Source organism: Salvelinus alpinus, chromosome 26 (assembly GCF_045679555.1).
Source record: "Salvelinus alpinus chromosome 26, SLU_Salpinus.1, whole genome shotgun sequence".
Taxonomy (NCBI): Eukaryota; Metazoa; Chordata; class Actinopteri; order Salmoniformes; family Salmonidae; genus Salvelinus; species Salvelinus alpinus.
Genome location: NC_092111.1, coordinates 21,216,524 through 21,232,082, shown reverse-complemented (window position 1 = coordinate 21,232,082; position 15,559 = coordinate 21,216,524). Strand labels below are relative to the sequence as shown.

Genomic DNA, 15,559 nt, shown 5'->3' with positions numbered 1-15,559 from the left:
CACTTGAGCGTAAATAAATTAAAACAGTCAACTTGCATTAATGTTCTCATTCGCAGGCCTCCTGAGTGGTGCAGTGGTCTAAGGCATCGCAGTGCTAGCTGTGCCACTAGAGATTCTGGGTTCAAATCCAGGCTCTGTTGCAAACGGCCGCGACCAGGAGACCCATGGGGCGGCACACAATTGGCTCAGCGTCGTCCTGGTTAGGGGAGGGTTTGGCTGGCAGGGATGTCCTTGTCCCATCGAACACTAGTGACTCATGTGGCGGGCCAGGCGCTGTGCACGCTGACACAGACTACACACACACATACACACACACTGTCACAGGGAGGGAGATACGATCTACCACTTTAATATGTAACATGAGGGAGAGAGACAAGCCGTGCAGGGCCAGAGACAGTGGGGGGACCTGTATCATATGTTGTATCAGATGTAATGTGTAAAAGTGTGTGTGTGTGTGTGTGTGTGTGTGTGTGTGTGTGTGTGTGTGTGTGTGTGTGTGTGTGTGTGTGTGTGTGTGTGTGTGTGTGTGTGTGTGTGTGTGTGTGTGTGTGTGTGTGTGTGTGTGTGTGGATGGCGACATCAAGGGACATCAAGGGACATGTATCACATGGAATATGACGTGTAATATGTAAAACAAGCTGTGGCGTGTTCACATCAGGGAGCTGTGGCACAACGACCATGATAGAAATGTATACAAGTCTTCCCAGCTGGTACAGTACTGAACACTACAGATGCAACTACATGTTGTGTAGAATACAACACATTGGAACTGATAGAATAGGCCTTCAGAGTGTTTCCAATGCCTTGGATCATTACACATGGGAAAGAGGGAGAGCAGTAGACACACACACACACACACACACACACGCAAACAACACACTTCTGCCCGGCGCTGCCCATTTGAAACTCATGGTTGGTTCTGGGAGTGTGGCTACCTGCAGACAGATGGAGCACATAAAGGCAGATGCATTTCCCCCCTTTGGTGGTGTGTGTGTGTGTGTGTGTGTGTGTGTGTGTGTGTGTGTGTGTGTGTGTGTGTGTGTGTGTGTGTGTGTGTGCGTGCGTGCGTGCGTGTGTGTAACTGTGTGTCTAGAGCGATGTATAGGCCCTATCGGGCGCTGGGGAGCCTTTGCTCCATTTTCTGGCGTTGGCTCTGCAGCAAACTGACTTCACCGCATGTTAACATAGGTATAAACCAGCACCATTACAGAGACTACAGACCAGCGACAGACCAGGCGAGCCAAGGGGTGGGAGCAGTGTGTGTCAGTGTGCGTATACTCTGTGTGTGTGTTTGCGTGTGATTGTGTGTGTGTGTGTATGAAAAAAATGTCTCGAAGCTTATTCTGCTGAACTCTTAACCCCCTGCTGAACCAGCCAGCAGGGTCAGACAGGAAAACACACCCGGCCTGGAGGAGGAGGAAGGGAGGGCAATCTCTGAATGAGGGGAAAGACTAATGGAAAACACAGAGGCTGAGTTAGGAAGGAGCCTTGTTATGGCTATGGCTTGCTGTGGGTGGTGGTGATTTAACCTTTATTTAACTAGGCAAGTCAGTTAAGAAAATATTCTTATTTACAATGACGGCCTAGGAACAGTGGGTTAATTGCCTTGTTCAGGGGCAGAACGACAGATTTTTACCTTGTCAGCTCAGGGATTCCAACCTTTCGGTTACTAGGCCAACGCTCTAACCACTAGGCTACCTGCCGCCCCAAGAAGAAGAAGAAGAAGTAGAAGAAGAAGTAGAAGTAGTAGTAGAAGTAGAAGAAGAAGTAGAAGAGGTAGAAGTAGAAGAAGAAGTAGAAGAAGTAGAAGAAGAAGTAGAAGTAGAAGAAGAAGAAATAGAAGTAGAAGTAGAAGAAGAAGTAGAAGTAGACGTAGAAGAAGTAGAAGAAGTAGAAGAAGAAGTAGAAGTAGACGTAGAAGAAGTAGAAGAAGTAGAAGAAGAAGTAGAAGTAGTAGAAGAAGAAGTAGAAGTAGACGTAGAAGAAGTAGAAGAAGTAGAAGAAGAAGTAGAAGTAGTAGAAGAAGAAGTAGAAGTAGACGTAGAAGAAGTAGAAGAGGTAGAAGAAGAAGTAGACGTAGTAGAAGAAGAAGTAGAAGTAGTAGAAGTAGAAGAAGTAGAAGTAGTAGAAGTAGAAGAAGGAGAAGAAGAAGTAGAAGAAGTAGAAGTAGAAGAAGAAGTAGAAGAAGTAGTAGAAGTAGAAGAAGTAGAAGTAGAAGAAGTAGAAGAAGAAGTAGAAGAAGAAGTAGAAGTAGTAGAAGTAGAAGAAGTAGAAGTAGAAGAAGAACTCTTTAGAAGTGAGGAGGGTCCTATAGGTCAGTTAAAAATAATTTGTGGGCCAGTCAACCATGTCTATCCTCACTGTGTCCACCTGTCCCTACCCCCTGTTCACCACATTGTCCCCACACTGAGGGTCAGATAGCTAGATGACCAGTGACATGAAAAGAAAACAATCTGTGATGTCCACAAACCTCACAGATGGCTAGCAGGGAGGTACCTAAGGCAAGATCTGTTCCACACACACACACACACACACACTGTACAATGATATCACAATGACATGGAATCAGGACATGGACTGTTTCTACCCTGTAATCATGAGACCACAGTTATGTCCAAATGACTGTTATACTGCAGCGATCCATTTACAACAACCCTACCTTCAACAAACAGAGAGAGAATAAACAGGTAGAACGAGACAGCAGGTTACTATCGCTAGTAGACACTACAGCGCCGTATTGCACGCACAGTGCAGCAACTGTCCTGCCAATACCACAGTACAGCCTTTTAGCGCCAGTTCCCCTCACAACTCCACCTCTCCGCTGGCAGTTTATCGAAGCTGGAAGTGTTTTTCTCCCCTTCTTCCTCTGGGTTATTTGCAGGAGCAGGGAGCACATAGCACACACACACACACACACACACACACACACACACACACACACACACACACACACACACACACACACACACACACACACACACACACACACACACACACACACACACACACACACACACACACACACACACACACACACACACACACACACACACTGAGACAAACAGCTCACATACACCAGGCGGGAGGAGAAAGAGAGTCAATAGGAAACGGTCAAAGTTCACCCAAAGTACTCCAAATTAGTAGCAGCTTTGTGGTGGGAGGGAGAGAGGGAACAGCACTGGCTGTAGGCTGTAGTACACATTTAATTCAATTCTTTAAACACTAACTGGAAGAGAAGATAGAAACAATAAAAAAACAGTCATCTAACTGTATGTATTGTCTAGAGAAAGACGAGGAAAAAGTTCTACTTGTGCTGCTGGTCTGTTTTTGATTAGGAGAGAGACCGAGGGAAACTGCCGGCAGACTGAGGTCATGGGGTGCTGAGAGGTGGGGGGTGGTGCTGAAAACAGGGAAACAGTCTGTCTAGTCAGTCTTCAAGACGACACATATCAAGTGCGAAAGTGTCTCCCAGTAGGGGGAATCAATCAAACTGCAGCTAGAAGAGCCGCTGAAACAGATTTGTTAAAGGGACACAGCTTCTAAAGGGGATTATCCAGAGGTGTCAGGGTGTGGAACTGGACCTTGGTTTGAACCACTGAACGGCACTTTGAGTTTGGTTCAGAGGTTCATGGTTCATACCAGTTATGTGACAGCGGCTATCCTCCAAGCCGCCCTCCCTGCCTTGAGCTCTGTGCGACCCCCTGTGATCTGTTGAGGTCAAAGGTCAAATGGAGACAGAGGGCGTATAAAGAGCCAGAACTCTCACTGCTACGCTCTACACCAGGGACCGAGCAACGCAACAGGTGTGAGACACTTCAAAGCTTAAAGTGCAACAAGAAAAAAAAGAGACGAGGGGGAAAGAGAGAGAGGGATAGAGGAAAAGAGAGAGAGGGAAAGAGAAGGTTTCAAATAGAGAGAGGGATAAATGTGACAAGTTTATTTTTAATCTTTAGAGATGCTTTCCCTAAGAGCCTGACGATGTTGTTATGATTCTCCACTCCCCGGCAAGCACTTTAAGAGGTCATTTGGTCCAGACGTCAGCTCTTAGCAGTAAAGGAGACCTGCATTAGACCTGCATTAAACATCTCTGAGCTATAGACAACCCAGCAAACCGGGATCATTCCCAGAACATTAGTTAAGATTCCCATTAAGTTCTAGTTAGGGTTTAATCTAACATTAGGATGATAACACCTCAAAAACATTCAAATACATATATATTTTTTATTAAATATTATTATTCTCTTAACATTCACTAAAATGCTCCCTCCAAAAATCTAAAGTGTCTCTCTGTAAGTAACCCAGAACACTTTCCACTTTCCAAATAAGTCAGTTCTTATGACGTTCATAGAATATTTGTTTTAGGTTTAACATAATATTTCAATAACTTTCAGACAGTATACATGTTTACCTTGTCTTTGAGGTCCTCTGAACATTTCAAGAACATTTAGAAAATGTTATATTCAAGTTTTACCTAATATTACCACATTCTCAACATGCACATTTCTAGTTCCTTAAAGCATAAGAAAGCAGATTGGAATACATCCCCATTATGTTTCTCTCCAGATTTAATGGCAATTCGCATTTGTGGATTTTGCCCACTACAAGGTGATATAGACATACATGGGCTTTAAAAAGGAAGCATGATGGAATTCTTGATTGACCATAGTGCCATGGCTATTTACTGAAAAAATATGTGTGACCCATTTCAGGAAGCTAGGTGTATGTCACATGTCACTACTTCACAGGGGAGGCATTTGAACAACTTTTTTTTAATCAAAAGGCATTTTTTGAAAGAAATGCCTTCTGGAACATGTGAACTTACTGGTGCCTTAATAACAAACTTGTATTGCAATTTTTTACATTTCACAGCTAGTTGGTTTAGCCATGGAAAAAGTCAGGAACCTTCCTGCTAGCCATGATTGGCTGAGATAAATGATGGGCTGGACATGCCTAGAGATGTGTTTGGATTGGTCTGCCATGTAGCATGCTTCTGTCTATAACGTGAGCTGCTCAGTATGTGTTGACAGTCCTTTCTACCACGGCATTTTTGAAATATATAACGTTAGCCATCGAGAACTACAAACGTTTTGCTACTTTTCTCAACAACATTGAATTTAGTAGGTGCTATCGACAAATCAGTTGCAAAAAGTTCTGATGGGCTACTTTCTGCACATGCCACAGTCAGTGTGAACCGGAGTGACTTGACACAACAATGGCCAAATAAGATGTAAATACAAACAAAACTGAGTTAAATGGTTCCAGTCTGCTGTAAAGCGTTCATACATGTATACGGGTAAGAGTCTAGCTACATTTTCAGACACTATACGTTTCTAATTTAAAGCGTACTGTTTGCTAGCTAGCGGACGTTAGCTTGCTGGCTCACTAGCTAACATTACGTGTATGATCTGTGTGGTAATATTATTTGAATCAGAAATCCATTTGTATTGCTAGTTATGGCCTAATTTTAGCTAGCTAACATTGAACCTAGGTGGTTAGCTTTAGCTACCTGCAGATTCATACTATAGCTATGAATCTGAACAAGGCAGTTAACCCACTGTTCCCCGGCAGGCCGTCATTGTAAATAAGAATTTGTTCTGACTTGCCTAGTTAAATAAAGGTTAAATAACATTTTATTTTTTTATTTTTTTTATATGACAATGTTTGTATTGGTAGTAGTATGAGTTGGGATTATTCCGGTTCATTGATTAGCTAGCTAGCTACATGTCTAAACAAAAGACTCCACTTCGCCAAATGATTACATGACCCATCAAGATAGACAGATGTGTTTGGGGTGATTACAGTTATCTATTGTAAACTCAGCAAAAAAAGAAACGTCCTCTCACTGTCAACTGCGTTTATTTTCAGCAAACTTAACATGTGTAAATATTTGTATGAACATAACAAGATTCAACAACTGAGACGTAAATTGATCAAAGAGTCAGTGGAAAGGCCTCTTTGGTGTTCTAAGTCATCATAACTGTGGCCTTAATTGCCAACCGTCTGTAAGCTGTTAGTGTCTTAACGACCGTTCCACAGGTGCATGTTCATTAATTGTTTATGGTTCATTGAACAAGCATGGGAAACAGTGTTTAAACCCTTTACAACGAAGATCTGTGAAGTTATTTGGATTTCTACGAATTATCTTAGAAAGACAGAGTCCTGAAAAAGGGCTGTTTCTTTTTTTGATGAGATAATTTCATAAACATGTGTACATGTCTAGACAATAGTGACCCATCCACTTCGCTAGATGTTGCTGGGGGGTGGTTATACATGACCCATCCATTTAGACCAGTGTGTCTGGATAAGCGTCATCTAATAATTGTAAAATATTTATAAAATATTTGTATCAGGACACTTTCTGTTTTTGATATTGCTACTATGCAAGTAACCACTTCACTGTACCATTTACACCTTCTGTATACTGTGCATTTGACAAATAAACTTTTATTTGATATAGTGTGTGTTTACAACAGACGGTAATGTGAAGAACAACATGACCTGCACCAAAGTCAGATTAGGATATAGGCCAAGGAATAGATAAAGTATATTTTTACCTGGAGTTTTCCCTTATTGTAGGCTACTACTTTTACCACTTTTAGTCTTGAAATATTTGGTTGTTTACTATTTTCTAGCCCTCAGTCTACTTTTATCCAAAGTAAAAAACAAAATTTCAAATGTTGCTCCATAGGACTGAATCCAGGCGGTGGGTCACAAGAGAGAGCTTTCTTGGTGGAGCAAAGGATAAAAGGCCTGGCTTAGGAACTGATGAATTTACGACCGCTCAACACCAGTTGAATATGGCCAGTGTCAGTAAACGTTGGCAAAAATGTGTAATAAAATGTTTGCCAGTAGCACAGTTGCAGTCACCAACGCTCTGGATAACATAACAGCCTAACCAGCTCTGCTAGGGCAAGTAAAATGGTCAGAGTGAGCTGTTCTCTCATTTGTGTCTGGAAGTAGCTAGCAAGCTAGCCAACGTTAGCCAGTTAGTTTGGGTGCTTGACTGCTGTTGTTAGGTCAGAACGCTCGGATCAACCCTACCTCTCGGCGAAATAGTCCAGTGTGCGCTCTGAATACTCAGAGAGCGAAATACTCTGAATTTACGAACGGACTATCTGACAATGATCTGAATTTATGAATGCCCGAGCACACTCTGGCACTCCAGATTAAATTTACGAACACACACGTAGTATAAACCAGCCTTTAGTCTTGAAATCTTTGGTTGTTTAGTACATGGCCTCACATGTGATTCCTTAAAGAGATGGGTGAGGTTAAAGCTTAAGAAGGTGTGAACGATGCTGAATGGGTGTAGACCGAGAAAAGCTCTCCTGTAGGTCCCAAATATTCAAGGGCCATTTTCTCAAAAGTGAGGTTACAAGTTGATAAACTTTCAAAGCAGAATTACTTTCCCATTGTTACTCAACGGTAGTGTATGATTGACCATTTTATAGCTCTGAGTCTCTACTTTGATCCAATGTAAAAAAAATAAAAAAACACAACTGCAAATTTTGCTGAAAACCAAATTGAGCCGGTCGGTCACAAATGTCAAAATTTATTTATTGCTAATTGTTTCATTTTTAGCAGCCATATAAAAGTGCGTCACCATCCATCATGTCAGAGTGACATCTGACAAATGTTAAGAGTGAAATCAAATAAATGCAGCCTTTCAGCCTCTTCAAGAATAATGGGAGTTTCTTCCTCGGGAGAGTAAGTGAACTGCATCCAAGATTTCCGACCATTTTTCTAAGTAATCTACGATTCATGGACCGTCTACGGTATATCTGGGTTCCATCAGGTTTATATGGCCCAGCTTCACATGCACACTACACTGAGTGCGCACAGGGAGCAGCGCGAGCAGGCTCATGTCATCATGGCAGAGATTGGATGAATATAAAATGCCAATATCTCATTTTTTAAAATCGTCCTCAGCGACAATTATATGAATAATTAAATGGATGTTTTGTGCACAAAGGTGACGACTAAAGTGACTTATTAGAAATGTTCAAATTTGACTCTATGGGGATGTCTATGGAAATTGTCTTTCTGGGCCGGATGTCAGTTAAACTGCAGTACCGAAGCAAGACTGTAGGATTAGTCAAAACCGTGCTTCCAAACCGGAACCCTGGCCCCTTGGGTGGCATAGCATGGCCCCAGATCTGTTTGTGCTGTATAGCCAATTCCTATGGTCATTGTCAGTGCCAAACATTGAGAATGGCCTGACAGATCTGGAACCAGCAGGCAGTGGTGTGGTGTTCCAGCACTGCAGCCTCTGTCCCCGTCGCTGGCGTGCTGAATGTGGTGCTGACTGTTGTCCCTCCTGTCTCAAAGCGGGGGTCCAGTAAAACTCCCTAAAAACTCCCTCTCCATTAAACACAACCCAGCATCCGACAGCTTCCCTTTCGTTTCATAGTTGCTACCCTCCATTTTATCCCCCCATCCATCCCCCTCCAACGTCGTTTCACATGCCCGCTGAATCAGCTTGGTGTGAAAGCTGTACCATGGTCTTTCATGTCCCTATCTGAATCACATGAAGAGAAAAACAGGGACAGGCCCTAATGAATACATATGACAGGCTGTAGTTGTATATTATATCACAATGTTATGTGAAGCATGGTCTGACTGTCTGCTCACGGTTTACAACAAAGGGAGAACAATGCATTGGAAAGATGTGTATTTGTTGTTGTTCAGCTACACGGATGAAACTGCAGAGAAAACATGAGACTGTTGATACATGTGTATGGAAGCACACACGTGTACACACACACACACACACAATATACACACTTAAGTAGGCAGGCACACACACAAACACGTGAGTGCGCACACACATACACACACAAACACGTAAACACACCCACAAACACAAAGACACACACACACAATCTTTAGGAACTATTATGCCTGCCCAAGTCATATACAATCCATGCAATACAAATCAGCAATTCATTGTATAACCTACTTCACTAGAAGAATAAGAGGACAATAGGATGGGAGTCAACTAACCTCCTTAGCAATATCTGAACAAGTTTTTTTACCATCAATATTGTGCTTTACTTATTTGACAATGGCTAGCCCTTAGACCCTTTAAGTGAACGTGTGAATCGTTTGAATGTTTCATCGGCCCTTGGGATTACAGCTTCCAAAGCCACAGCAATATCTATTACAGAAAAAGAAAACAGTCATATTGTACTGTCGTGAACTGTCAGAATTCTATGACTACTATTTCTTTCAAAGGACTGAATCCATACAATATTCTCAAGTTTCTCAAAGATGATCCTCATATTGTAATTTTCAGTTAATAGAAAAATGTAATGGCATTTTCCAATAACCTTGAAATCTATAGGCCTATACATAATACAGTAGTACCTATGGTAACGAATAGCTGTACATTACTGTCCTGGACGTCTATTATATGATGTAAAACCAACAAATAAAAATAACAATGTCCTTAATATAAAACTAAGCTATACATTTTGAAAATATTTCTCTGTGTGTCTATGTTTTTAGAGCATGCATTGCACATCATAATATCACTTCTGTATTCATCCTCTCATGTTCAACACAATGCCACTGATCCCTCTACTTTAACACACACACACACAAACACACACAAATACACACACACACAAATACACATGGACACCAACCCCTTCTCATTGTATCCTTCGCACAACAATTAGTATTCCCGCTCATTCTAAAATAAGAAGGCTTGTGTGTGCGCACGTGCTTGCGCATTTCTGCACAAGTGTGTGTGTGTGTGTGTGTGTGTGTATGTGCTTGCGCATGTCTGCACAAGTGTGTGTGTGTGTGTGTGTGTGTGTATGTGTGTGTGTGTGTGTGTGTGTGTGTGTGTGTGTGTGTGTGTGTGTGTGTGTGTGTGTGTGTGTGTATGTGCTTGCGCATGTCTGCACAAGTGTGTGTGTGTGTGTGTGTGTGTGTGTGTGTGTGTGTGTGTGTGTGTGTGTGTGTGTATGTGCTTGCGCATGTCTGCACAAGTGTGTGTGTGTGTGTGTGTGTGTGTGTGTGTGTGTGTGTGTGTGTGTGTGTGTGTGTGTGTGTGTGTGTGTGTGTGTGTGTGTGTATGTGCTTGTGCATGCCTGCACAAGTGTGCGTATGTGTGTATGGAGCGCAGCTCATAGTGAATAGATTTAATTTAAATCCTTGTGGGTTCCATTGTACTGAATAAATTAATTATAAAAAACAAAGTTTCAAGGACCTCTTCGGGAAGCTCTTCAAATCAAAGTCCAATTTTAACTGGTCCTTATTTAAACATGAGAGAGGGCAAAGTGTTGCAAGATGAGTCCAATGCCACAAGGCTAATGTGCAGTCTATGCATATGAAATAGTGGGGGAGATAAAGAAAACCACAATCGGTTCTATCTTGTTTCGCTCCATTGCCTTGGTGATGAATTCAAGCGAGTCTGTTATCGGGGTAATTTGCAACACACACACACACACCCTCTGTGCATGAATGGCAAATGGTTTTCTAATTGCATTGAAATGCTAATCAAATGCACCTTGTGTGTGGTGATTAATGACCATGATGAGTTACTTATACTTTAATGTTCAAGATGATTTAATTACGTAGCACACACACACGCGTACACACACTCACTTATGACCTTTTCTATTAGTGATCACACCACAGATAAGTCTTATCAATGACAAAGGGTACACTGCCCTAGCTACTACACCTGGAGAATAGTATAAATCCATGGAATACAGTTACAGCATTCTCTGTTCTCTCTCATGTAAGGTGTTCAGACAAACACACACACACACAAACCTTTCATACGATATATGCAGTCTGCACATATAACAGTTCAGCTAAACCATCAATTGAGATGATCAAAATGAGGTTGAAACTGAAATATGAGGATTTAACAACAATGCAGACAAATTTGATGGTGCAAATGTAGAACTGAAATTTGCATCTACAAACCATTTAAAATGAAGAAAAATTGTAAATGATGGTTATTATTTTAAATATGATGTATTGATTTATTATCATTTCATTCATTATGTATTCTTACAGTGATTATTGTTTTATAAATAGGAATATATTTTACGTGGGATTAAATCTGTTTTGCCAGATAAACAAATTAGCAATATTTGATATGGCATAAAAAGACAAAATACAAACAAATCTAATTAAACAAATAAAGAGAGGCTATTCATATTCTTGAGATGAATTGCTTAGTTTAAACAATGGAGAGAGTAGCCTACTGTAGGAGCGCAGTGAAGTGGGGTGAGTAGCAGTAGCCACCTTTTCCACTTTTGCTGCTACTGATAAGGGCCACTTCGCTATGATTTGTGCCTCTAGCACACACGTCCTGGGAAGTGTTGTGAAGTGACAGACAGCATGGCAGCTTAACATTATCTGCTCTCTGGTCGTTAAACTATCAAAATAAATCAAGTGTAGGGGCCGGGCCAGGGAGAGAGCATAAACAAACACTTGACTTGCCGGCGATTGTGCTTTTTGGAGGGGGCTCAGGCAAACACACACAGATAAACGAAGTATTCCATAACCTAAGGTTATTATCTAGCTGCAAAACACTGACTTGAATGTGTGATAGGATAGACAGGCTAGCCTACTTCTGTGAGTCAGTGTGTAAAAAAATGCTTTTTTTAGCAATGTTCTGTATATGAAGTGTATAAAGAGAGTGTGTGCTGTGTGCCATCATTCTTGTCAGAAAAAAAGGGTCTCTCATAGACCGTATAAAACAGGTCTGTCTATAGCCATGGAACAGGCCGTTCAGAATGCACAGGTTGACATTTTCCAATTGTAGCCGGCTAACCTTTTTGAAAAGGACATTTATCTAATTCAGTGTCAGAGAGAAAGAGAGAAACAGAGAGAATACATTTTTGATTGTTTATTTCACTTTTGTTTATGATCTATTTCACTTGCTTTGACAATGTTAACATATGTTTTCCATGCCAATAAAGCCCATTGAATTGAATTGAATTGAGAGAGAGAAACCATTTCAGAGACACATATTTATCTCAGATTACACAGACCCACAATGAATTTTGAAAACAAATCCAATCATTTAAAAAAAAATGTTTTTTATTGAATATCCGAAACATACAATATACTTGCAGTGAAGCCGCTCAACAACTACACCACACCAGTCATCCAACAGACTCCCATTCAGAGCGACACACAGAAGCATCCAGGGTCAATGCCCTGCTCAAGGGCACGATGACAGATCTCCCACCAGGCCAAAAAACGTGAACCCGAACCCTCCCTCCTCCCCAATAGCTATCCCTCAACCATTCGAGACCCCTCCCACAGTCCCCCCAGAAGAAAAAACATCTATAAAAAATACAATTAATTCCATTCCCCACCCCCAAGAACCCCCCCAATGCACCAACAACCAAGGGAAAAAAGGAAAAAAAAGAAAAAAAAGGAAAAAACCAAAGGACATCAAGGACAACTCAAATCAGAACAGTAATGCCAACTGTATATGTTTGTGTGCATGTCTGGCACTATTACATGTATGTGTGTGTTCTTGTATGTGTTTATTCGAATTGAGAGTGTGTGTATATGCATGTGTACTAACACCTGCACAGCATAAGCCTCAGGCAAACCAGCATTAGCTGTAAAAACACTGCCCAACAATTCCAATCTTGATAAACTTGTCAAGGCAGAGGGAGGGAGGTGTCGAAGCAGAGGGAGGGAGGTGTCAAGGCAGAGGGAGGGAGGTGTCGAAGCAGAGGGAGGGAGGTGTCAAGGCAGAGGGAGGGAGATGTCAAGGCAGAGGGAGGGAGGTGTCGAAGCAGAGGGAGGGAGGTCTCAAGGCAGAGGGAAGGAGAGTCAAGGCAGAGGGAGGGAGGTGTCAAGGCAGAGGGAGGTGTCAAGGCAGAGGGAGGTGTCAAGGCAGAGGGAGGGAGGTGTCAAGGCAGAGGGAGGGAGGTGTCAAGGCAGAGGGAGGGAGGTGTCAAGGCAGAGGGAGGGAGGTGTAAAGGCAGAGGGAGGGAGGTGTCAAGGCACAGCTTGCCCATGTTTACTCTGTACATTCCTCAACCCTGTGTAGGGACCTGGGGATCACATACTGTCTGTGTCCCAAATGGCACCCTATTCCCCATAGAGCTCTGGTCAAAATAAATACACAATGTAGAGAGTAGGGTTGCATTTGAGACATCGCACCTGAACATACATCAGCCTGCTGTAGGGAGCTGTTTCCACATCCAGAATGTATTAACCAAGTGTGTACAGATGAAATATGACAAGGCTAGGACTAGGAGGAACACTTCAAGCATAGGGCCATGTCACAGTGACAGGACAAAAAAAAGTGAGTTGTTACAAATTAACTCAATGGCTGCTCTACAAGTCATTTGAGAACATTTCTGTAAAATAAATTATGGCCAATAAAGTATTTATTCTCTTCTATTGTTTAATTCTTGAAGAAGTTTTCTAACTAGTCACTTAACACTCAGAGACAGGTACACCCTACAACACTCTTTATGGCACATTAGGGTGATTTAGGAGGCAATGATGGGTGTGTGTGTGTGTGTGTGTGTGTGTGTGTGTGTGTGTGTGTGTGTGTGTGTGTGTGTGTGTGTGTGTGTGTGTGTTGGGCATATTTCATGTCTGGTCATTAAGCATATTAGACAAGAGGAAATGAGAAGACAGGAAACACTGTGAGGAAGGGTGCATGGACACAATATAAAGAGATAATCAGAGAGATAGCGGGATCAATCAGACAAGCCAGGCACATCATGGCTATTATAATTTGATTATGTCATTGTTATGATAGACTACAGTTATTAGGCTACTAGGCTGTTGACACATGAAATGAAAGGGAAGGGAACAAAAGTGAACCTACACTGTGCGCTCCGGCGGTGTTGCCAGTCTCTCTGAGCGAGCCCGCTGAAGCACGCTTTCAGTGCCTTCTCTTGCAGCATGCACGAAGAGGGACGCGAAGTGTAGAAATCCAACATTTGTCCCGGGCTCACCGCTAGCACATCCATACAGTCAAACATGATGTCCCTTAGTCGCAACAGTCACCCTGTTATTGTGTGCCTTTAAAGGGTCATTGAGGTGTGGGTAAGAATCGCAAACATAAGTGCACACAACTCCATCAAATTCTGACCCTTTTTTGGCACGTAAAATCTTGGTCTTCTTCCTAGACTAAAACAATCAAGAACTATGACAGACAACACCGCTAAAAGCTTGTAATTGACCCAAATTATGATTTGCCATTTTCCTCCGGAGTCCGGTTGTTGCAATGAAAAGGTGTCAGTCAGCTCCGTAACGTCCCAACGTGTTTATCGTATAAACGTTTTGCACTGTCCCGTCCCGTGCCGTGCCATTAACAACACCGTCCTCGCTCGAGCCCGCCGTATTGAAAATATTTTTCTTATAAATATCACAGATCGCGTTTTAAAACCACGTCTCCCCGTTCGGATAACGAATGGGTTATCCTGCCTCCATGCAGCTCATTTCCTACTAGTTTGGACACAGAGAATGAAAGATTGAATTGCCTAATATATGCGAGTGAACTTTCTATGAACCCATCCGAGGCAGCTAACCTTCAAATGACCCAACCAGTTTGACATCACCAAGTCCCAGGATTCTCACACACCGTGCAGCGCGAGCCTCACAACCAGCAGCAGCGCAGCAGCGCGAGCCAGGCAGAAAGATAAAAGGCAGGCAGCTCGAGCTCACAGCGCATAACGTTCTTTTCCCTCGAAAGAACGCTATACACTATATTTTCTTGCGATAAAAACACATTTCTAAATTCATGAAAAGTTTCATTTGATTTATGAATCTCAAATGAAGCGTCCAAGTAGCTCACTTCGATTTGTTCACAATCTAGCCTACCACCTAGGCTATTACAGTGTATCAGAGCAAAATTATAGTCTACAAATGTTTCAAAGAGAATACATTTTATGTGTCAATAAAAACGAAACTAAGCAATCTGATAAAGAAAAAATATTTAAAAACACAAATTGTGTTTAATTCTACTGCAATCAACTATGGGTAATTTTAACATTGTAACAATGTTTGAATAACATTTCGATTTTAGAGTATTACAAACACATCTTACATTGTAACTCAAGTCAAGTCTCATGCACTTGTTTGGTCCTAGCCTACTTCAGAAAGGGCATGAACCTTACATTGTAACTCAAGTCAAGTCTCATGCACTTGTTTGGTCCTAGCCTACTTCAGAAAGGGCATGAACCATGAAAGGAAGGGGAAAGGGGGATACCTGGTGAAGAAGTATGTGATTATAGAAATTCCATATAGTGCAAAGCTATGTAGCCTAGGCATAGCCGCATCAAGTATGGGTGCTGAGAGTGCTGCAGCACCCCCTGAAAAATAATTATATCAATTTTTTTTTATATATATATTTGGGGAAAAAAATATTTTTTCACAGACAGTGAAAAAGTACCAGTAAAAAGTTTGGACACACCTACTCATTCAAGAATTTCTCTTTTTAATTTTTTATACATTGTATAATAATAGTGAAGACATCAAAACGATGAAATGACACATACGGAATCATGTAGTAGCCAAAAAAGTGTTATACAAATCCAAATAGATTTTAGATTCT

General features: G+C 41.8%; 1 protein-coding gene across 2 annotated transcripts in view; it reads right to left on the bottom strand.

The window, feature by feature from the left end:
• LOC139554931 (retinoic acid receptor beta-like) overlaps positions 1–15,559 on the bottom strand; it is a 238,434-nt gene that overhangs the window by 128,190 nt on the left and 94,685 nt on the right. The window contains exon 1 of one of the 2 annotated variants that reach the window (XM_071368227.1): positions 13,829–14,602. The exons of the other annotated variant lie outside the window; for it this stretch is intronic. Coding sequence (XP_071224328.1) covers positions 13,829–13,985 — 157 coding nt within the window. The 5' untranslated portion in view covers positions 13,986–14,602. Of the gene's footprint in view, positions 1–13,828; positions 14,603–15,559 lie in introns of those variants that run through there. 2 annotated transcript variants of the gene reach the window in all.